Source organism: Myotis yumanensis, unplaced genomic scaffold, assembly GCF_028538775.1.
Source record: "Myotis yumanensis isolate MYYU_CA2020_CCGP unplaced genomic scaffold, mMyoYum1.0.hap1 SCAF_3, whole genome shotgun sequence".
Lineage (NCBI taxonomy): Eukaryota > Metazoa > Chordata > Mammalia > Chiroptera > Vespertilionidae > Myotis > Myotis yumanensis.
Genome location: NW_027223754.1, coordinates 178,616,562 through 178,641,392, shown reverse-complemented (window position 1 = coordinate 178,641,392; position 24,831 = coordinate 178,616,562). Strand labels below are relative to the sequence as shown.

The 24,831-nt window shown below is 38.3% G+C and overlaps 1 protein-coding gene across 3 annotated transcripts in view; it reads left to right on the top strand.

The window, feature by feature from the left end:
• Positions 1-24,123, top strand: part of BMAL2 (basic helix-loop-helix ARNT like 2) — a 54,328-nt gene extending 30,205 nt beyond the window's left edge. For 2 of the 3 annotated variants that reach the window (XM_070410513.1, XM_070410511.1), the window contains 9 exons: positions 11,172-11,409; positions 11,847-11,953; positions 12,110-12,260; positions 14,004-14,062; positions 14,779-14,875; positions 14,967-15,032; positions 19,520-19,598; positions 21,528-21,636; positions 23,094-24,123. In XM_070410513.1, the coding sequence (XP_070266614.1) occupies positions 11,172-11,409; positions 11,847-11,953; positions 12,110-12,260; positions 14,004-14,062; positions 14,779-14,875; positions 14,967-15,032; positions 19,520-19,598; positions 21,528-21,636; positions 23,094-23,230 (1,043 nt within the window). In that variant the 3' untranslated portion in view covers positions 23,231-24,123. The remainder of the gene's footprint in view (positions 1-11,171; positions 11,410-11,846; positions 11,954-12,109; positions 12,261-14,003; positions 14,063-14,778; positions 14,876-14,966; positions 15,033-19,519; positions 19,599-21,527; positions 21,637-23,093) is intronic. The other variant, XM_070410512.1, reaches the window with a different exon arrangement.
• Positions 24,124-24,831: the final 708 nt, after the last annotated feature.

Below are 24,831 nucleotides of genomic sequence, written 5' to 3'. Positions count from 1 at the left end.
TTCCAGGCTCTACAATTGTGAGGAAATAAATATGTTGGTTAAGCCACCCAGTCTGTGAGCGTTTGTCATGGGATCCAAGGCTAAGACAGCAAACAGCTTGGACCATTTTCTGTATCATAGCTCCCAGAAGTGAAATGAAAAGGCTCTGTAGTGGGAGCCAAAGGGATCTGGGGCTTATGGGAAACGAATGTGTTTATTCAATGGGCACTCTACAGTTTGGCTTGAAATACGGAACTGCAAGTCACAAATTGGTGGCAGGACTCTACCTTGTCTGGCTCTTCCTTCTTTGTGGCACCTTAGATTTTTTACTTCTTTTTTTGTGTGAAATTCTAGGACAGCATATGACTGAATATATGCAACTTGGTGGATTTTTCTTAGCTATGGGAGCCCAAGTCAGTGGCTGATGATAATCTTGGAAGTATAAAACTTTCCATGTGTGGTCTTTTAACCCTTTGCAAAGATACAAAGAGGAAAGTTACACACCCTTTAGACAGCGTGGTTCTGTCGTAGTATTTTGAGGCAGTCTTGTAAATATTGAATCTTAAGCAAAAACACATGTGTATAGTCATAGGTTAAAAAAATCTAAACATCATTCTTGAAGAATGTAATAATCAAACTTTGGTTCTTCCATGTGGTTTCTAAAAGGATTTTTTAAAATTTATTATTAGAAGTTTGAGATTTATAGGAGAGGCAGGGAAAAATTCTTTCCTTTGAAATAAATATTGATAATCTTACTGGAAAAACTACAGATATTTTAAGAATATTTGGCAAATGGTCAATAAAAGCAGGTTAATAGTTGAATTCTGTGATGAGCTGAAGGAACTGACAGATTTTTAAGTCCCTCTAATGTTCCAGGTTCTCATCTAAGCTCTGCCTCACATCAGCCATGCTGGTGGCCGGGTTTTAGGACGGAGTGGAAAGGGCCTGGGCTCTGAATTTATTAAGGTTTTAACGTCAGGTCTGCTGATTAACAATTGCGCCACCTTAGGCAGGCTCCTCTCAATCTGTGGAAAATGGGGTGATGGGCTGCACTGTTTCCCCATAACGCACATTTTGAAGTGGAAACCCTAGGTCCCCATGGGAGGGGACCTGGAGGTAGGGCCTTTAACGAAGGAATGAAGGGTAAGTGAGGTCATAAGAGTGTGGCCCTAATCCAGTAGGACTGGTGTTTCACAAGAAGAGGGAGAGACACCTGGAATGCACCCCCACAGAGAGGAGGCCACGTGAGGACACAATGAGCGTCTCCTGTCTGCAAGTGAAGCAGAGGCCCCAGGAGAAACCAAACAGCCAAACCCTTGATCCTGAACTTTTAGCCGCCAGAACTATGAGAAAAGTAAATTTCTATCAGTTAAGTCACCCAGTCTGTGGTATTTTGTTACGGCAGTCCTCGCAGACTGATAAGATAGGTCTGCTATAGCTCATGGGAGCAGGGTTAGGATTGCATGTGGCTAAGTGCAGTGCTTGGCTCCTAGTAAGCACTCAGTAAATGAAAGCCATTATTTGTGTCTCAGAGAAAAAAGAAGGAAAATAAAAGGGCGAGAAGAAAATTAGTAATTATTTAAAATCTATATGCCCAGCATTTTGCTTAAGTACCTAATTCAATCTGCATAACAGTACTGTGCAAACCACCCCCATTTTGCAGATGAGGACACTGAAGCCCTAAAAGGTTATGCAATTTGTCTAAAGTCACAGAGAAAGTGGCAGAGTCAAATCTAGCATTAACATCTGTATGCCTTCCACTCTGCCGCGCCACCTATGAGAGGAGCTGCCTAGATGCCAAAGGCTATTAATGACAGAGAGCCACCCTCGGCGATTTCTGCAGGGGAAACACATCTAGGGGTTGGCTTCCCTTGTAGGAATGCACTTCTGCCCACACACGGAGGTTCAGTCCCACATCAAGCTGGGCCACACAGATGCCTGCACTGGGAGTCACATAGCTTCTCAAAGAAGAACTTTTTAGTCTGCTCAAGCACTTGAACCAAATATTCACTTGACACTCCAGCGCTGTGGGCCAAAGGCATGAGGCCAGTCTGGTCTAAGGAATGGTAAGGGCATGTGTTAACAATCAGTAAGGCCCTTCCTCGCAGTGCCTGGTGTTTGAGAACTGCCTACAGACAGACATGTAGACAGATGCCTGGACCAGGATGAGGTTAACGGCACAATGGAACCCTGATGCGCCACATGGATGACTTCCCACACATGTGATCATTTTGGATTGTGCTTAACCAAGGAGAAGGTCTGTCTAGTGAAATAAACATTTTGCATATAGTTACTACTAAATCATTCTTTCCAGTAATGATTAGCCAATGTCATTGACTATTTTAAGATCACTCCCTATTAATGATGAAAGTTAATAAGGGTATTTTTCTTCCCTTTTACCATGACATGTTACATTAACTTTTTTTGTTATTTTTAAGACTATTTTTTAAAAATGTTTTTATTGATTTTTTTTTTTTTTTAGAGAGGAAGGGAGAGGGATAAAGAGATAAAAACATCGATTGACTGCCTTCTGCACACCCCCTTCGAGCCCAACCCTGGCATGTGCCCTGACCAGGAATTGAACTAGCAACCTCTTGGTTCATTGGATGATGCTCAACCACTGAACCACACCAGCCAGGATAAGACTGTTTTTTAGCGTTTTAGATTTGCAACAAAATTGAGAGGTGTAGAGAGATTTCCCATATATTCTTGGCCCCCACACATGCATAGCTTCCCCCATTATCAACATCTTCCAACCAGAATGGTATATATCTTTTTTTCACCAAGGATGAAACCCACATTGACACATCATAATCACCCAAAGTCCATAATTTACCTTAGAGTTCGTTCTTGCTGTTGTACATTTTGTGGGTTTAGACAAATATATAATGACATATCTCCATCATTATAATATCAAACAAATTATCTTCATAAAAATTCTCTGTGCTCTGCCTATTCATCTCTTACCACCACCACCACCCCTGGCAAACACTAATCTTTTGACTCCATAGTTTTGTCTTAGTTACATTTAAATATTAAAAAAGAGAGTAGAAAACAGCCCTTTTAATGATAATTAAAACTGAATTTAAGATTTATGGAACGGCTATTTCCAAAATTAGCCACCAGTCACTCATAGCAACATAGGTTTGAACTGTGTGGACATGCATTTTTTTTTTTAATAAACACCGTAAATGTATTTTCTCATGATTTTCTTAATATTTTATTTTCTTTAGCTTTATTGCAAGAGTATAGTATATAATACATATAATGCGCAAAATGTGTTCATTGACTTGATATTGGTAAGGCTTCTGGTCAACCCACACACACACCACATTGTTCAAGGGTCAACTGTACTATTCTCTGATTTTGTGTGTGTTTGAGATTTTCCATAGTAAAAGTTTAGAAAAAATTAGCAAGAGTAACACTAAAACATGATTTCTACCCTGATTCTAATGTCATAGATTTAGACTTTGAAAAGGATTCTAAGATAAGAATAAAATTTCTCTTGTATCTCAACTAGTGAAATCAAAGGTTGATGAAGGATGGGTGACCACTTGCAAACATCTTAGGTATTTCTTGTTTATTTAGTAAGATAATCAGTCATACAGAATCCATTGGCTTCTTGCACAAGTGTGGCAGATGCTGTCAGTTCCACATGGTGTAGCCTCTCAGCACCTACCCCTTCACGGGCACCCCATCTGGTTTACAGTGTCTGACCCCTGTGATTCTGTTTGACCTCTTTCTCTGGTCTTTGGCGCCAGCATACTTCCCTGGGTTGATGATGGTGACATTAAACAGGATAAGGGTTAAGTGATGAACTTGGTTCAGGGTTGGAAGGGAGAATGACTTGTAATTTAAGGTACCTTTGGACCATGGAGGGGGTGATGTGTGTTAGGTGTTGAACACAAGGTCCTGTGCATGGCTTACAAACGTCAAACTGTTGCCTGCTCTGTCGCCATTTCCCCATTGCAAACCATGCTCCAGCCACATCTGACTGCTATCTCTTGACTCTCAGTTTGCAGTGGCTGTTCCCTCTAACTGGAATACTTTTTGTAAACCCCCCCCCCCCCCATTATCCAGGCAAGTCCTGTTTGGACCCCTGTGACAGAGCACTCACTGTCATTAAATAGCAGGGCATTGGTGGCTCAGAAAGGGAGCTCTGGAGCCAGCTTGTCTGGATGTAAACCTTGGCTCCACCCTCCCTGCCATGACCTTGGTGTTAACTCTCAGTTTCCTAACACAGTGGGGACAATAGTAGAACACCGCACAGGACTAATTATACATTAATGTATGAATTATACATTTAAAGCACTTAAAACAGAGCATAGCACATCAAGTGTGCTATAAATCTTTGCTGTTACTATTGCTGTTTTATTTTATTTATTTCTTTTTTTTTTTTTGAATTCATGGATTTTTTTCTGTTTATTTTTTTTTGCAGTCATTTTATACTTAAAAATGTGTAAGATATACTTTAGAGTTCAGTCATCTTTGGGTGAAATCTAAAACAAAAGGCCAATTCAACTAGCTGGGATCTTTCAGAATTGAATCAAGGCACTCAGAAATTAACCAGCTGCATTGGTGACAACATGGGTGGATCTAAATGGGATTTTTTTTTTTTTTTTCGCTAAAAGTATTACAAAGGGTATTACATAAGTGTCCTTCCCCCCCCCCCCCCCGCCCTTGACAAGCCCCTGCCCTCCCTTACCCCCCAGTGTCTTATGTCCATTAGTTATGGTTATATGGATGCATACAAGTCCTTCAGTTGATCTCTTACACCCCTCCCTCCTGTCCCCCAACCCTCCCTGGCCTTCCCACTGCAGTCCGACAATCGGTTTGAGGCAGCTCTGCCTCTGTATCTATTATTGTTCAAAAGTTTGTAATGGTCTTAATTATCCATGAAAGAGTGAGATCATGTGGTATTTTTCCTTCATTGACTGGCTTGTTTCACTTAGCATAATGCTCTCCAGTTCCATCCATGCTGTTGCAAATGGTAAGAGTTCCTTCTTTTTAACAGCAGCATAGTATTCCATCGTGTAGATGTACCACAGTTTTCTAATCCATTCATCTACTGATGGGCACTTAGGCTGTTTCCAGATCTTAGCTATGGTGAATTGTGCTGCTATGAACATCGGGGTGCATATATCCTTTCTGATTGGTGTTTCTGGTTTCTTGGGATATATTCCTAGAAGTGGGATCACAGGGTCAAATGGGAGTTCCATTTCCAGCTTTTTGAGGAACCTCCATACTGCCTTCCATAGTGGCTGCACCAGTCTGCATTCCCACCAGCAGTGCACAAGTGTTCCTTTTTCTCCACATCCTCTCCAGCACTTGTCGTTTGTTGATTTGTTGACGATGGCCATTCTGACAGGTGTGAGATGGTACCTCATTGTTGTTTTGATTTGCATCTCACGGATGATTAGTGACTTTGAGCATGTTTTCATATGTCTCTTGGCTTTCTGAATGTCCTCTTTTGAAAGGTATCTATTTAGATCCTTTGCCCATTTTTTGATTGGATTGTTTATCTTCTTTTTGTTAAGTTGTGTGAGTTCCCTATAAATTTTGGAGATTAAGCCCTTATCAGATATGACGTTGGCAAATATGTTTTCCCACGAGGTGGGTTTTCTTGTTGTTTTGTTGATGGTTTCTTTTGCTGTGCAGAAGCTTTTTATTTTGATGTAGTCCCATTTGTTCATTTTCTCTTTAGTTTCAACTGCCCTAGGAGCTGTATCAGTGAAGAAATTGTTTTGGCATATGTCTGAGATTTTGTTGCCTTTGTATTCTTCTAGAATTTTTATGGTTTCCTGTCGTACATTTAAGTCCTTTATCCATTTTGAGTTTATTCTTGTGTATGGTGTAAGTTGGTGGTCTAGTTTCATTTTCTTGCATATGTCTGTCCAATTTTCCCAACACCATTTATTGAAGACACTATCTTGGCTCCATTGTATGTTCATGCCTCCTTTGTCAAAAATTAATTGAGCATCTTGGTTCGGGCTAATTTCTAGACTCTCTATTCTATTCCACTGATCTATATGTCTGTTCTTGTGCCAGTACCAGGCAGTTTTGAGAACAGTGGCTTTGTAATACAGCTTGATATCTGGCATTGAGATCCCACCTACTTTGTTCTTTCTCAGGATCGCTGCAGCTATTCAGGGTCTTTTTTTATTCCAGATGAATTTTTGGAGAGTTCGTTCTAGATCTTTGAAGAAGGCCATTGGTATTTTAATGGGAAGTGCGTTGAATTTATAGATTGCTTTGGGTAGTATGGACATTTTAATGATGTTGATTCTACCAATCCAAGAACATGGTATGTTCTTCCATCTGTTTATGTCTTCCTCTATCTCTTTTTTCAATGTCTTGTAGTTTTCTGAGTAGAGGTCTTTAACCTCTTTAGTTAAGTTTATTCTGAGGTATCTTAATTTTTTTGGTGCGATGGTAAATGGGATTGTTTTTCTAATCTCTCTTTCTGAAAGTTCACTATTGGTGTATAGAAATGCCTCAGATTTCTTGGGGTTAATTTTGTATCCTGCTACATTGCCAAATTCATGTATTAAGTCTAGTAGCTTTTTGATGGAGTCTCTAGGGTTTTGTATGTATAATATCATGTCATCTGCAAATAAGGACAGTTTTACTTCCTCTTTTCCAATTTGGATGCCTTTTATTTCTTCTTCTTGCCTAATTGCAATGGCTAATACTTCCAGTACTATGTTGAACAGGAGTGGTGAGAGTGGGCATCCCTGTCTTGTTCCTGTTCTTAGGGGAAATGGTGTTAGTTTTTGACCATTGAGTATGATGTTGGCTGTGGGCCTGTCATATATGGCTTTTATTATGTTGAGGTATGATCCTTCTATTCCCACCTTGCTGAGAGTTTTTATCAAAAATGGGTGTTGGATTTTGTCGAATGCTTTTTCTGCATCAATTGATATGACCATGTGGTTTTTTTCTTTCAATTTGTTTATGTGATGTATCACGTTTATTGATTTACGGATGTTGTACCATCCTTGCATCCCTGGGATAAATCCTACTTGGTCATGGTGTATGATCCTTCTGATGTACTGCTGGATCCGATTTGCTAAGATTTTGTTGAGGATTTTGGCATCTATGTTCATGAGGGATATTGGCCTATAATTCTCTTTCATTGTGTTGTTTTACCTGGTTTTGGAATTAGGGTGATGCTAGCTTCATAGAATGTGTTTGGAAGTGTTCCTTCCTCTTGAACTTTTTGTAGTAATCTGAGGAGGATAGGTTTTAGTTCTTCCTTGAAAGTTTGGTAAAACTCCCCTGAGAAGCCGTCTGGTCCTGGGCTTTTGTTTGCTGGAAGCTTTTTGATAACTGCTTCAATTTCTTCCATAGTTATTGGCCTATTGAGATTTTTAGATTCTTCCTGATTGAGTTTTGGAATGTTGTATTTTTCTAGGAATTTGTCCATTTCCTCCAGGTTGTCTAGTTTGTTGGAGTAGAGTTGCCCGTAGTATTGTTTAACAATCATTTGTATTTCTGTGGGGTCTGTTGTTATTTCGCCTCTATCATTTCTGATTTGGTTTATTTGGGACCTCTCTCTTTGCTTCTTGGTGAGCCTGGCTAGGGGTTTGTCAATCTTGTTTATCCTTTCAAAGAACCAGCTCTTGGTTTCATTGATTTTCTGTATTGTTTTTTTGGTCTCTATTTCATTGATTTCTGCTCTAATCTTTATTATCTCCTTCCTTCTGCTCACTCTGGGGTTTTCTTGTTGCTCTCTTTCTAATTCTTTGAGTTGTAGAGTTAGATGATTAACTACCATTTTTTCTTGTTTTTTGAGATAGGCCTGTAGAGCTATAAACTTCCCTCTCAGGACTGCTTTCATTGTGTCCCAGAGGTTTTGGATTGTTGTGTTTTCATTGTCATTAGTGTCCAGGATGTTTTTAATTTCTTCTTTGATGTCATTGGTAACCCAATCAATATTTAATAACATGCTATTTAGCTTCCAAGTGTTTGAGTATTTTGGGTTGTTTTTATTGTAGTTTATTTCTAACATTATGCCATCGTGGTCTGAGAAGATGCTTTTTATGATTTCAATCTTCTTGAATTTGTGGAGACTTTGCTTGTGACCCAATATGTGGTCTATTTTTGAATATGTCCCATGAGCACCTGAGAGGAATGTATATTCCGCAGCTTTGGGGTGAAGTGTTCTGAAGATGTCAATTAAGTCCATCTGATCTAGTGAGTCATTTAGGATTGCTGTTTCTTTGCTGAGTTTTTGTCTAGCGGATTTATCCAGTGATGTCAGTGGTGTATTAAAGTCCCCTACTATGATTGTATTGTTGTCGATCTCTCCCCTGATATCTTCCAGAAGTTTTCTTATGTATGTGGGTGCTCCTGCATTGGGTGCATATATGTTTACCAGGGTTATATCTTCTTGTTGTATTGATCCCTTTAGTATTATGAAGTGGCCTTCCTTATCTCTGGTTATGGCCTTCACTTTGAGATGTATTTTGTCCGATATAAGTATTGCTACCCCAGCTTTCTTTTCCTTTCCATTTGCATGAAAGATATTTTTCCATCCCTTCACTTTCAGTCTGTGTGAGTCCCTTCTAATGAGGTGGGTCTCTTGTAGACAGCAGATGTATGGGTCATGTTTTTTTATCCATTCAGCCACTCGATGTCTTTTGGTTGGAGCATTTAGTCCATTTACATTTAAAGTTATTATTGAAAGGTACTTGTTTGTAGCCATTTCTTTTTGTGTGTGTGTGTGAGGCTGTTTTCTTTCTGAGCTTGATATTTCTTCTTTTTACACCAGTCCCTTTAGCATTTCTTGCATGGCTGGCTTGGTGGTGATAAACTCCCTTAGCCCTTTTTTGTCTGTGAAGCTTCTTATTTCCCCTTCAATTTTGAATGATAGCCTTGCTGGATAGAGTATTCTTGGATTCAGTCCTTTGCTTTGCATCACTTTGTAGATTTCCGTCCATTCTTTTCTGGCCTGATGTGTTTCTGTTGAGAAATCATTTGATAATCTAATGGGAGATCCCTTGTATGTTACTTTCCGTCTCTCTCTTGCAGCCTGTAAGATTCTCTCTTTATCCTGAACATTTGCCATGGTAATTATGATGTGTCTTGGTGTGGGTCTTTTCGGGTTCACCTTGTTTGGGACTCTCTGGGCTTGTGTGACTTTTTTCTTCCCCACCTCAGGGAAGTTTTCTGATATTATTTCTTCGAATAGGTTTTCTAATCCATGTTCATCTTTCTGTTGTTCTGGCACCCCTATTATTCGTATGTTGTTTCGTTTCATGTTGTCCCAAAGCTCCCTTAGGCTCTCCTCCTGTCTTTTAATTTTTTTCTCCATTTGCAGTACAGTTTGAGTGTGTTTTGCTTCCTTGTCTTCTAATTCACTAATTCGGTCCTCCGCTTCTCCCAGTCTACTGTTGATACTTTCAATGGTGTTTTTTATTGCAGCTATGTCGCTCTTCATTTCTTCTTGGGACTTACTTAAGTTGTTGATTTTTTCATCTGTTTCTTCTAGCTTCTTGCATAAGTAGTTGTTTTTCATCTGTTTCTTCTTGCTTCTTGAACATCCGGTGCATGTACTCTAGGAACCTTATTCTGAATTCTTTTTCCGTCATGTTGCATATCTCTGTCTCACTTAGCTGTTTTTCTGGCGAGTCCTCCTTTTCTTTCCTTTGGGGGTTTCTTTGTCTACCCATGTTTGATCTCACTGACATGACTAGTTGTTGAGTCGTTCAGTGGCTGGACCCTGGGTGGCAGTGGCTGCTCCCTGGGTGGCAGTGGCTCCTCGGGCTGTGGTTGCTCCTTGGGCGGGTGTGGTAGCAGCGGCTCCTCTGTTGATAGCAGAGCCTCTGGTGGGTGCTGTTCACAGCTGTGGTGGCTCTTCTGGCTGGTGGAGGGAGGCTTCACACACAGCAACTGTTCCCCAGGCAGAGCGTGTGGTGATTAGGAGGCCGCTGTTGCTTGAATCTGCTTTCCGTGGAGGGATGCAGGTCTCCTTTGGGCTCTTGCAGTCGCGCTGCTTTAGAGTCGTTGCCTCCGGGTTAGTAACCGATCTCTGGATGCGGATAACAGCTAATCAAGACGGCGCGGTCTCGCCGCTGCGCTGGCGCCCAGGGGGAGGTTTCAGCCTCAATCTCTAACCATCCCCATTTTTTAGGAGTTCTCTGTCTTTCCTGGCTGCAGACTGTCTCTCAGCTGAGCCTCCTTAGCTTGATCGGGCTGATTGTTACCCGTTTCAGCTGCTTGCCCTTATCTGCTCCAGGACAAAGCACCAACACGTCCGTCTAAGCCTCCGCCATTTTTTTTCTCCTCACTATTGCTGTTTTAAAAGAATCGTTGTAGTGAAAGTCTTATCAAATAGTGCCGATTTAAAACAGTGACTGTCCTGGTCTTTTCTAAAGGTTATCACAAATGGTTGAAGTAATTTTTACCAGCCCTTTTTTTCTTCTTTGTAATCTTCAAGTCACTTTTTGTGTGGATTGCCATACTCTGTAGACTGCTTGCCTTTTATGTCTGTGTTGCATTTCATTGTTTTCTTAAGCATTTCCTGGTATTTGAGCATATGGATTATCTTCAGTTTTTTATTTTTCTAGTTGGACCTGTTTGACAAACTTTTCCTGTGAGTTAAGCTTGGGATTTTTTTTTCTGAAAGTGAAATTTGAGTCAAATTTTATTTTTATAATACATTTTATTATAAATTTCTCCAAGTGGTCGCCAAACTTTGTCTATAATCTAGTATAACCATTATAAGTACTAACATAAGAAATTTAAGAATGTATACATAATTATCCTTTGAATTTAGGAATATAAATTATATCAAAATTTTAATAAGCTGAAAACAGTATCTTTGTGGCTAAGGGCAAGAGAGCATCACGTTTAATTTTTTCTAACAGATATAAATTACAGTATTTTTAAAAATTGACTCAGAAATAAATAAATATAGACCTGTTTAAACCTAAATTAAAGCAGTCTGCTTACTTTTTGATATAGTACTTATAGTTTAATTCCTGAGGGAAAATAACGCATTAAGAATAAAGTGGTTAAACACAATCGATGATTTCAATGAAATACATTATTTGAATATTTAAAAGCACATTATAACTCAGTGTAAGAAATGTAAGAATTCATAATGATTCAAATGCTGTTTTATCTCCCCCCCAGTTTTATTGAGATATAATTGACAAATGCTGTTTTAAAAAAAACTTTTGAATTAGATCATAGGAAATTCTGCACTGTTCACTGCACTGGTTACTTGAGAAGCTGGCCTAAAAATATTATTGGAATGGAAGAAGAAAGGAACAATAAGGAAGACAGCAATTTCACCTGCCTTGTTGCCATTGGGAGATTATATCCAAATACTGTCCCACAGAACAGTGGAGAGGTTAAAGTGAAACCAACTGAATTTATAACCCGTTTTGCAAAGAATGGAAAATTTGTCTATGTGGACCAAAGGTAACATTTATATGCCTTAATGACTAGAGTTCAATGGGATATTGAAGGCTATTAAAATGTGGCTTAGGACTGTTGGACTTTTTCTTTTAAGGCTTCAAAACAGGAAATAAAGTTTAAATGAAATAACAATATGGATATTATCAGTAAATTTGTTCAAGCGAAAATGTAAACTTGGAATATTTCTTAGCCAGTGGCGCAGAAACTGGGCCTGGGTCTCTGGCCACAATTTCACTGGCGGTGGATTGGGTGGGTGTCCTCTGGAGTAGCCTCGTGCCTGGGTGTCCATTCTGTTTTGCAGCTCTGGTCTGGGTTAGTGATGCCCCCAAGTTACTCATCCCCAAGTCCACTTCCTTACTGTCCTGACCATGTATGGACCTTCAGGATTCTGGAAGGAATTTGTTCACTAATTCTAAGTTTCTTTTTAATTTTAAAACCAGGGCAACAGCAATTTTAGGATATCTGCCTCAGGAACTTTTGGGAACTTCTTGTTATGAATATTTTCATCAAGATGACCATAGTAAATTGACTAACAAGCACAAAGCAGGTATGCATTGAGTGGGGTAAGGTTTGGATACTCTTTAATTGCACCTTCAACTCTTTATTTCTCATTCCTGTGAAATCCAAAACTTGAATTAATCCTCAAAAGTTTGATTTATATAGTGGTAGACCGTTATACTAATTATGATCTTTTCTTGTTAAGTTCTACAGAGTAAAGAGAAAATATTTACAGATTCATACAAATTCAGAGCAAAAGATGGCTCTTTTGTAACTTTAAAAAGCCAGTGGTTTAGTTTCACAAATCCTTGGACCAAAGAACTGGAATATATTGTGTCTGTCAACACTTTAGTTTTGTAAGTAATTTTTTTATGTTGGTAAGACCTTTTATTAATTTCAAATGAATATCTTTGCTTCCCTCTTCTCATCTTGCTAACTCATTAAAACTGTCTTACCTTCTGGCTTTATATTACAAGTGAGATATACACTGAGTGGCCAGATTATTATGACCACCTGACGTTTGTAGGCAAATTAGCCGTACACTGCATCGTATGGGATATGGAAGCCGAAGGCCTGTTCCAACACCTTTGCTGTCTGCAGTTACCAAGATAAAACGTCTCCAATCGCACAGAAACACAAGGATTAGACAGTCGAGCATTGGAAAAAAGTCATGTGGTTCGATGAATCATGTTTCCAGTTGCATCATGCAGATGGCAGAGTGAGAATTTGGCGGAAACAGCATGAAAGCATGCACCCCACATGCATGAGAACAACCCTTCAAGCTGGTGGGGGCAGTGTTATGGTTTGGGGCATGTTTTCCTGGCATGATTTGGGCCCTTTAATTCGTGTGGAACAACGTCTGAAAGCACAACATACCTAAGTATCATTGCTGATCAACTTCATCCTATCATGTTGATGGCGTATCCCAATGGAGATGGCTTCCAACAAGACCATGCGCCATGCCACGGTGCTCGTATTGTGCAGGAGTGGTTTCAAGAACATGAGGGAGACTTTACCTTGCTTAGGTGGCCCCCACAATCACCAGATCTCAATCCAATTAAGCATTTGTGGGACAAAGTTAAAAGAGCCATCAGGCAGCTGGTTCCACAACCATCAAATCTCACAGAACTGGACGGTGTGCTATCCATCAGGCATGGTGTCAGATTCCTTGCATCACCTTTCAACATCTTGTGGAGTCAGTGCCAAGAAGAATCGCTGCAGTATTGAAGGCTAAAGGTGGCCCAACGAAGTACTGATGGGGTGGTCATAATAATCTGGCCACTCAGTGTATATTGAGAACCTCACTCACTGTCTATTGGCATTAGCTCTCAGGATAAGCTGAAATTTTGCCCTTATAAAATATATCCCTTTTTGCGTAGTATAAAATATGACAGTGAAGTGCTTTCTTCAAACCTCTCCTTCCTACCCTCCATGGCTGTGTCTTATCCCATCGCTAAGTGATATGGATGTGACTTTAAACTGTATATCACTGTAAGAAGTTGTTTGTCCTCCACATGATTTTGCATGAACATCTTCTAGGCCTGGGGTACCACAGGTGGCTGTGCAGAGCCCTTGGTGGAGGGAAGAGCAGTAATCCAGCCCAAGCACTGCTTGCCAAGTCCTGGTCTATGCCGTCAGCCTGAAGGAAGGGCCAGCTTTTCCTCATTTGGGCAATATGCTAGCATGGCCCTGTTCTAAGTTTATTCTTTTTCTATACTTTTTTTTAATTGCTACAATGTTTCATCAAACTATTTCCTTATTTATAATATTTAGCTCTATTTAAAAGCTGCGGAAGCTCTTCCAGCAGTATCCGGCTACCTGTTCCAATAACCCTTGCCTTCTTATCATCAGTGTATGAACTGACAGTTTGTAACTATGACAACATGTACTTTATAGGGTAATAGGGCATTTGGTACTTAGCACATTAGTACCTTGATCTCTGGTGGTAATATTAACAATATGCATATATAAAAAAATTAAATACAGTTACTCTAACACTTTCCTTAAAAATGGTAGAAAAAGCACCATTTTACTGGCAATGAATTGGGTGGGTGTGCCAATCTAAAAAAGATGTCACTGCTGGTGTTTCTAAATTCTAGGGGACACAGCGAGACTGGAGGAGCATCGTCACTTCCTTACAGCTCTCAATCATTGGAAGGTAAGCCTAGGTTTAGATGATGGAAACTTATTACCAAGACTGTTAATCTTGTTACCATCTTTTTCTGTCCTGGAGAGGTAAAAATCTCAAGGTGAAGTTGAAAAGACTTCTGTGGGTTCAGTTGTCCTCCGCAGAATGCACACAGTACTTTGGTCACACCTCCGTTATAATATTAGGTTGTATTGTAGTTTGTTGTTCACACAGTGGGCTGACCACAGGCTGAGTTCTCTGAGAGTAGGAATGGTGTTTTATCCATCCTCTCTCCCTGGCAGCTAGCACAGTTCCTTGTACTTCATGGCACTCAAAGTATCAGTTGGCCACATTAATAAAAAGCATTAAGGGGAAGTTTTTTCTTATATCCATTTTTCACCACAGGAATTACATAATATAGCCCTTGCATAAGTAAAAATATTAGGAAATAATAAAAATAAACTAGTATTGCTCTGCGTTTAGTATTGATATTAAAGTGGGTGGGAACTGTCTGTACTCAAAGGCTACAGGTCAGTGACTCTCTACACATTTGATTCATACACACTTTTGAATAAACATCTTAAACCATCATGCATTATGTTGGTAATGCAAGCATGAATGTTTCTAACAATTTAAGATGCGGCTAGTCTGTATCTTTTAAAGATAGAAATATTTGAAAGAAATATATCAACCAAAGATATATACTTTTTTAAAATCCTCAATTGAATTTTCCTTTTATTGTTTAGAGTCCTGTGTCAGTGTGCCTGGACTGTGCACCGGCACAGTGCTTGGTGCTGGCAGTATCGGCACAGATATTGCAAATGAAGCTCTGGACTTACAAAGGTAATGTTTCATCTTTTGCAAATATTACAAGAAAAGTTATTATGCTTATAAAACCAATATTCCAAAATCAGTGTTTCCTCTATGCAAACAGTAACCAGTTCAACAATATAATGGAAGAGAAGATCACCTTTACGGTAGCAACAAAACAGATAAAAAGGTAATTAGATATAAATTTTACAAGAAGTATCTAGAACTTCATGGGGAAAAAAGTTAAAATGCAGATGACTTGAATAACTTTCCTGATATAAGTTGTTTTTTAATGGGAAGACTCAGTATTGTAAGGATGTCAGTTCCCTGAACTAACCTATGAATTCAATGTGAATCCAGTCAAAATGTGTTTTTTTTTTAAGAATCCAACAAGTGGTAGTAACTACATTAGAATATTCAGCAAAATTCTAAAAAAAAAAAATTGATTGAGACTAAAACGATCAGATATTATATTATAAAGCTATAGTCACAAAAACATTTTGATTAATAAAAAAATATATTTCAGAAAATAGATTAATGAAATAATAGATTTCAGAAAAGATTCAAACACATATGGAAATTTATTATATGGTAAAAGTGGCATTTCCTCCAGTAAGAGGAAATAGATTAAACTGTTAAGGGCATTATAATAACTCTGAAACCATTTGGGAAAACAAAGAAAGCTAGACCCCATTTTTATTCTTTATACTAATATGAATTCCAAATAAATCAAAGAGTTTAAAGTAAACCAATAAAAGTATTTTAAACAGAGGTATAAATTTTGTAATCTTAGTTTGGATCATCGTACATCTAGAATTCATGAAGAAAAAAACATGATAAATTATATAAAAACTCAAAACTTAGGCATAACTATAACTATTTTAACAAAGTTAAAAGAAATTATAAACTGCACATAATGTGTGTATTTCATATGACAAAATGGACTAATCATTTTAATATATGAAGAGTTTATAGTATAAAGTTATTAAACTGTATATTTTATGTAACTATATACTAACCTTAATCTGTACTAAACTTTATATATAGTATAAAGAATAAAGTTATTAGCCAATTTTTTAAAATAGTCAATAATAAAAAATGTTGGACAGTGGACGTGAGTAGAAAGAGATACAAATGGCTAAGAAACTAAAAATTGCTCAACCCTACTCACAGTTAAAAACATATATGTACAAACTAAAAGAAATGCCTGTTTTCATTTAGAAGGCTGTCAAAGATTTGAATGTTTGATAATATTGGTGAGAGTGTGAGAAAACAGTCACTCTTAAACTGTTTGTGGGGATATGTTAGTCCAGCTGCTGTGGAAGGCAACTTGACTACACCTATCCGAAATGTAAGTGTACATAACCCTAGACTCAGCACTTCTGCCCCAGGAGCAGCCTTGCAAAGATCTATGAACAAGACTATTCATTGATGTGTTTTTTCACAGTAGTGCTTTAAATATTTAAATATAACTTGTTATGGCATATTCATACAATGGAGTACTCCACAACTGTTGAAAATTAGGTAGCTCTATATACGCTAATATGGAAAGTTGTTTAAAATACATAGTTAATAGAAAAAAAGAACAAGAACAGAACAAAAGGGTAGTGTGTATAATTACCCACGTATAGAAGGCAAAAGAAAGGTGTGTATATAGGCCCATAATTGCCCATCTAAAACTCTGGAGGCAATATAAGTTTTGAACTCAGAATTTCTTTAGATTTTAGAAAGATTGTGTTTTGGAATTAAGTTTTTAAAGAGTTATGTGTAATACCTCCAGAGAATATCATGGGCAGAACCCCATGATCAATTAAATTATTATTTCTGCAATGAAGTATTTATAAATTAAATGGTCAGGGAGGACAGGGGAGATTAGAGATTGGGGTATATATATACATTCAACAAGTTTGGGGAAGAATCATGATTGAAGCTGTTTGGTGGGTATATGAGATTTCATTATATTATCTACTTTTATATATGTTTAAAGTTTTCCATAATAAAGCTTAAAAATATATTTTTGGAGTGAGGTTTTGTAAATACATGTAGTAAGACAGAGTGGGATAAAAAAAGAAAATAGCTTCATACCAGTCAGGTCAGGTTTTGCTGAGTTCAGATCAATTCAGATTTTGCTGCTAAATGAATTATGGAAAATCTTTCTAGTTTCCATGTGTTTTAGATTTTGAAATTATAGAGAAGGAACTTATAACTGGATGATGTATAACAATACAAGTAATTTGTTCAGACAATTCAGAATTTCTTACCTCCCATAATGGGACTAGGTTTTGTGGGATGGGAAATGTAGAAGAGAGAAATTTTTGCTTTTTATTTTCTTTTTGTACAGTTTGTATTTTTAATTTTTTAAAATTAAAAGTAGTTTAAATTGAAAAAAAATATTACTAGTAAGACATTTGTCATGTCTTGATGGATCCCTGGGTTGCTTCCACCTTGTGGCTACTGTGAGTAATGATGCTGTTGATGTGGGTGTACAAATTAAGTTCTAGTCTTTGCTTTCAGTTCTTTGGGGTATAGACCTAGAAGCAGAATTGCTAGGTCATTTGGTAATTCTATTTAGCTTTCTGAGGAACTGCTATTATGTTTTCCATAGCAGTTTCACCATTTTACTTTCCCCACCAACTGCACAAGGGTTCAAATTTCTCACCAATGCTTGTTATTTTCTGTGTGTGTGTTTTTTTATAATAGTCATCGAAACGGGTGTGAAGTGGTATCTTATTGTGGTTTTGTTAGTCCAGAGCTTCATTTGTGATATCTGTTCTGATACTACCAGCATCCCTATAATTAGTGATGTGAATCTTTTCATGTGCTTGTCTGCCATTTGTATACCTTTTTTGGAGAAATGTCAATTTAGGCCCTTTGCCCATTTTTCAATTGTGTTATTTTTTTCTTATTATTGAGTTGTAGGAGTGATTTGTAAATATTTTCCCCCAATCTCTGGCATGCCTTTTCACTCTGTTGATAGTGTCCTTTGATACATAGAAGTTTTCAACTTTGATAAATTTCGACTATATCTCTTCTTTTATTACGTGTGCTTTTGGTATATCTAAGAAATCTCTGCCAAATCCAATGTCATGAAGCCTCTTCTCTATGTTGTTTGCTGACAGTTTTATAGTTCTTGGTCTTACATTTGGGTCTTTGATCCATTTGGAGTTAATTTTGGTATATGGGGTAAGGTAATAGACCAACTTCCTTCTTCAGCATGTGGATATCCCAGTTTTCCCAGCACCATTTGTTGAAAAGACTGTCCTTTCCCCCGTTGAATGGTCTTAGAACCCTTGTTGAAAATCATTTGACCATATATGCTAGAAGGGCTTTTAAAAAAAAATTATTTTCAGAGAGGAAGGGAGAGGGAGAGGGAGGGAGGGAGGGAGAGAGAGAGAGATAGAAAGAAACATCAATGATGAGAGAGAATCATTGATTGGCTGCCTCCTGTACACCCCCTACTGGGGATTGAGCCCGCAACCCGGGCATGTGCCCTTGACCAGAATCGAACCTGGGACCCTTCATTCTGCAGGCTGATGATCTATCCACTAAGCCAAAGCAGCTAGGGCTGGAAGGCCATTTTAAGAGGAGTGGAAATTAAGCCAAACATTGACAGTTGGGTACCGTTAGAATGGCCAGGATGCAGCAGGGAAGGCGTTTATGTATGGAGGCACTTCAGCCATTGTGTAGAGGTGGGCGGGAGAAAGCGTGGTGGTTTCAGGGAACAATAAGGAGACTTCACTGAGAGAGGAATTGGGTTGCTGAGATCAATGGGGAATTTAAGGTGAAGTCAAGCAGGGAAGGACTTAAGTAGCAGATTTCTACCCAGTGGACAAATGTGAAGGAAGCCATGCTTCAAAAGATTAATCTGGTATAGGAGGAGGGGTCGCCAAAGCCAAGTGAGCAGGTGGTGATTGAAAGCCATGAACCACAGAATGAGAAGCCAGCCACGCTCTTTACATTGGCTGTCCTGTGAAAAATCCCCAAGACAGGCCACTGGCCTATTCTGTTTTTAGACCGAATTCATTCCATTTCTGTATTAATTTCTCCCTATGTAATTTCTTGTCAACTGCCGTCTTGGGAATACATAAACACATGAGGTTATGTTTATGCCATTATGTGTGTCACATAATTGAGCATTTAATAGTATATGTTACTGTCAGTTTTACACATTTAAGTCTCACTGAAGGGATTAATTATCAACATGATTATATTTTTGTCATGTGTCTGTCATCCCTGAGGATGACCTATTACAGTAAAAATATCACACATTTTCTACTTAAAGGTTGCAAAATGTTAGGAAGTCTTTCTTTACTTTCAATTCTGCTGCTTGGTTATCTTGATAAGGAACTGAGTTTTGATGTGAATGCCTGTTTTAAACTAAGTGTGTTATAGTATTCTATTATTTTGTGACGTGCTATATTAAGATAAGTAACATGATTTACTTATGAGCTTTACCTCAGCGTTTTATGTTTCTATTTAGTATGGAGTGTTTTCAGCTCTCCATAGTCAAAAACAATCTGGCACCCAACAAGTTGGTCTATTGTGAAAACTGTCATGATACTCAGTTTCATGTTCCTTCACTGTATTTTTTTATCAGATTGTGATACATTCAGAGGAGAAAATTTCCTTCTAAAAATATATAAGTACAGAAAATGTTTTATGTATCACTTTTTAAAGGTTACAGTCTTCTTCATCCTTGGGTGATTCAAGTCCAACAGATTTAATGAAAGATACTCACACTATAAACTGCAGGAAGGTAAGTACAAACATAAGTGACAATATTCATGAAATAAACGAACAATAAAATTTGCTCCTTGTGGATGGTTCCTCCTGAGAAAGGAAGCCATCTTAAAAAATAAATGAACACTTTTCTAGCTAGTCTGTGGTTTAATAGGCCACGTAGAATAGTGGTTCAGAGTGAAGTTGCTGGAACCATATGATCTGGGTCCAAAGTTGTGACTCAGACACTTACTGCTGCTTAACCCCAGGTCGGTTTTTTAAACTCTGTGCCTTGATTTCCTCTTTTGTAAAACTGGAATAATAATGGCACCAATTTCTTGGGATGGTGTATGAATTAAGTGATTAAGTATGAAAACAAGCAAAAGCTTAACAGTGTCTGACAAACAGCATGTTCCCAGTAAAGGATAGCTGTTATTACTGCTGTTATTCCAATTCAGCGGATTAAGTGGACACCTTTGGTCTATAACAAAGTTTAATATAAGCTACAAGATAAGAATAACACACTAATTCAATTCAATAAATACTAGCTATTTGAAGTGCATTGCTGCATATACAAAAGTGACTAAACGTAGTGCTAATATCTGGAAAACTCACATAGAGCATAATTCTAATGTAGCTCCGACAACAAAAGGCCCTAACGGAGGTCTATAAACGAAGTGGTATACGAATATAATAGAAAAATTAAATCTGACCAAGGGCAAAAGGGAACTTGCAAATGTATTTTTACATAAAATATTATAAGTCTTTTGGGCTAGTGTTTTTTAATTTTACTCATACATTTAGCAAATGTTTATTGGGTACCCATTTTGTGCCAGGCTATATGTTAGAAACAGAGGTTAAGTCATTGTAACAAAAATCGCCAAGTAGTGTACATTATATAGGCGTTCTGTAGATATAGATAAAGTACCTCAACTTAAGACAATATAGGTCAGTGATGGCAAACCTTTTGAGCTCGGCATGTCAGCATTTTGAAAAACCCTAACTTAACTCTGGTGCCGTGTCACATATAGAAATGTTTTGATATTTGCAACCATAGTAAAAACAAAGACTTATATTTTTGATATTTATTATATATATTTAAAATGCCATTTAAAAAATAAAAATCAACCCCAAAAATGAGTTCGTGTGTCACCTCTGACACGCGTGTCATAGGTTTGCCATCACTGATATAGGTAAACTAGAGGCCCAATGCACGAAAATTCATGCAAGATTAGGCCTTCCTTCCCCCTGCTGCTGGCACCAGCTCCCCTCCGGCACCCGGGACCCTAGATGGCTTCCCTCGGGTCGCCTGCAGGCACCGGGACCTGGGCTGGCTTCCCTCCAGCCCTGGCTTGGTCAGGAAGGACATCCGGAATGACGTCCAGAAGACGCCCGGTCTAATTAGCATATTACCCTTTTATTATTATAGATGACTTTCTGTTTTGATACACTACATTGTACATTAGATTGTTTGGCCTGTAACTCTGTAACAGTATGATAACTTTCTGGTCAAAACCTCTAGTTTAATCCATTCTCCACTCCAAAGCACTATTTCCCTTTGTCTTACCTAATGGGATATGGTTTTGTCATCATTTTTTTTAAAAAAGTAACTGACTCGGAGCACTGTGGTCAAGAACTTTCCCATCTCATACTTTTCTTATAGTACATTCAGTTATGGTTATGAAGAATGTGGGCTTTGGAGTTAGGAGGACTGGGTAGAATTATGGCTCTAACACTTTGGGCACGTATATTAGCCTCTTTAGGCCTCAGATTCCTGACTTATAAAACAGCTCCCTCACAACACTTTTTAAGTGAAATGGGATGATGCACGTGGGGTGCTTAGGCACAGAGTACTCAGTCAATGCAGCCCACCAAGGGCCACGCTGCCAGAGGCTCCTGTCCAATAACTGCAAAGAAGTACTTCAGTCAAGTAGGAACCTTACTACTTACTGTTCTGTCTTTCCAGATGTCAAATAAGGAGTTGATTCCACTAAATCCGTCTGAAATAGGGGAGCTAGAAGCCACAAGGCAAAACCACAGCACTGTTGGTCCCCCCAGTCATGAACCACTCCTAGGTAAGTTTTCTTTGGCATCTGCCCACCATTTTGTTTTTCCAAAAACTCCTTCTTAATCACTATATTTTCAGGCATAGGAGATTTCTAGAGAAGCAAACAAGGTCAAAACCAAGATATTTCCATTCAAAATCCTAAACGCAGTAACTGTACTCTTGATGTTAAAATATATGTTACTTAATGCACCTGTCATTGAATATTCAGTTATCAACAAAATCCAAGGTATTGTTCCTACATACAATGTAAATAAAACTAAGGTATTTCTATCCAGGAAAAAGTGTCCACTCTCAGGAATTCAAGAATTTTTAAAGGGTACCAGTGGTAAAAAGTTTAAGATGCAATTATTCATTCTATGTTTATACAAAGTTCACACCAAGTAAATTCAAGTGACACTGTTTCATACTCCCCATAACTACTGAAATTTTATGTTAATGAAAATCAAAGAACTTAAAGAATCTGGGTATCAACTGTGCACAGAACCACTTATTAATCAGCTCAAGTTCTATTGTACTTCGAAAAACATCTAGAAAACTTTGGTTAACCTGCGGCGATGTTTTACTCCTTAATTTCTAGAACCTTGTCCTTATGTCTAACTTAAAGCTCATTTCCATGGTAACTCCTTAGGTCCTTTTTTTTCAATAAAAAATCTGGTTACTCCCCTTTTATAAGAATACTAGAGGCCTGGTGCACAAAAATTCGTGCACTGGGGGGGTGGGGGGGGGGAGACAAGGGATCAGGCCTAAGCTGGCAGTCAGACATCCCTCTGGCAGCTCGGGTGCCCTTGGGGGATGTCCGACTAACAGCTTAGGCCCACTCCCTGCAGTTGGACATCCTTAGCACTGCCCAGCTTGTGGCTGAGCAGAGCTCCCCCTGTGGGAGGGCACTGACCACCAGGGGGCAGCTCCTGTGTTGATCATCTGCCCCCTGGTGGTCAGTGCACATCACAGTGGCTGGTCGATCCCAGTCGTTCCGCCTTTAGGGTCAGTTTGCATATTACCCTTTTATTGTATAGGATTAAGGCTTTATATTCTCCTTTGCTATAGCCTTCTCATTTTTTTGGATTAAACAAGTAAAGTTTTTTTTTCCACAAAGCAGGTTAAAATTAAATTTCTCCTTTGCACACAAGCACATGCACATGCACCGCTGTGCAAGCAAACCTCAGCCTCTAGCTTCCAGTTGTCTGAGAGTCTGTGCCTATTCAGGCTCTTATTTTCTATTGAAAAACTCATACACTAGCTCACTTACATGTGTCAAGTGAATTAAGTCCAATTGATCTGACAGCTAATTGTTATAAAAATAGGTGACCCATTAACAAACTTATCTGGCTTCTGCAATTTAAGACCTATAGTCTGCTCTAAAAAAATGCAGTGTATGGCCTTCTACCCGTGCTTTGCCTTTTTGATACTAATCATTTTTAACCTTCAAATGTACTTACACGGGCCTGTATTTTTATTCTATAGGTGGTGGTGCCCAGCTGGATTTTGGTGCCCTGTGTGACAATGACGACACAGTCATAGCTGCCTTTATGAATTACTTAGAAGTACAGGGGGGCCTGGGAGAACCCGAGGACTTCAGTGACATCCCCTGGACCCTTTAGCATTTGACTTTTAACTCTAAAAATGGGAAATGTTTTACAGCATTTCCTTTACAAACAAACTGTATGTTCTTCTGTACTGTATCGATACTCTTTTTATCCTTTATTCTTTTGAAGGTTCTACCAATTTTTATATATTTGCACCTATTTCACAGGGGTCTGGGGGAAATGTGATGTTTTTCTTCAAATAGAACTGCTCAGAATTTCCTACAGACACCTTTACTCAGCCAACTGGTTTTAAACTCACTAGCTGCTATTTTTTGCTAAAATATTTCTGACTAAGAGTATCACATACATCTTGCTTTGGTTTTGTTTTTATTTTTTGATGCAGTTTTTTTGAGTTTGAGAGTTTAATATGTTGGCATTTTTTGGGAGTCTTAAGTTCATTTAATTGACTTATAATAGTAGATCTGTATAATTTGGAACATTTCCATTTCTTGTATATTTCCTTAATTGAGGACAGGGCTTATGTATTTTTTAAGAAAACAGTGAGTACTTGAACATTTAAAGGGACAATGCAATTTATAGTCATGATCACAGTGACTACTTTGTTTAGTCTTTGTAGACTTGGGCAAGCACAGAGCCAGGATATTTATGCCCAGTTGAGCACTTTGAGGTGGATGTTAAATGAGATGATTTTTATTTAAAACTCAGAAAAAGAAAAGTTGAGAGACTTTCAACTTTGCTTACAGAACAGGAAAGATTCTGGGCCCCAGATGTTGGTGATTAATTTTTGCATATTTAATCTTAACGTAACCACTCAAGATATACAGATAGAACAGGTTTTCTATGTTGAAATGGTATGTAGTAACTCATTATTTTAGAGAAAGGAACAGGCCCAGGCAGATTAAATGTTTTGTGTAAACACAATTAAATTTATATATTTTTAAAATGTGTACTGTGTATAAACCAGTTTCTTTTTACATACTTGGGAAAGCAGTGGGCTCACTGGTTAAATGATTAATTAACTGATCCCAAGAACTAGTCGTGGCCTTAAAGATTATTAAGCAATTAGAGTTACTATTGCATGTAACCAAAGGCAGTTATATACATGGTAACTACCTGAAAAATGTGAGGCAATGAGAAAGAATTTAAAAACCAATTTTCTAGCTATAATTAAAAATTTGGAGAGCATTAATCCAGAGGTGGCTCAAATCGAATGCAAGAATTAAGAATATTTAAAGCACTATAAGTACATCTACCATTTTGAAGATCACATTTCTGTATCACCTTACATTTTAAGAGCTCTTTCTAGTTTACCAAGTAAGTTCCCATATATTGTCTCTTGTGCCCCACACATGAAAGTAAGATAGGCTGGGAACCTGGTGGGGAAACCCTGAGGCTCAGGTGTGGGGTTCAAATCCAGTGTTCTTTCTCTAGATGGTTCTGTCCCTTTCCAGCTGACTGCCCTGAGCCTCTCACCATAACAAAGCATCATTTTGATCTGGCCCATTTCTTTCGGCTGTGAGTACTAGATTGAATTTTCGTCAGGTGTGCCAATGGCAAACATACCAACAGGCATTAACCAAAAGCAGATGTTCCCTTCAAGCGCGATGACTGCAGTGGCTCTGTGGACAAGGGCGTATTGGTACATTATCCTCTTG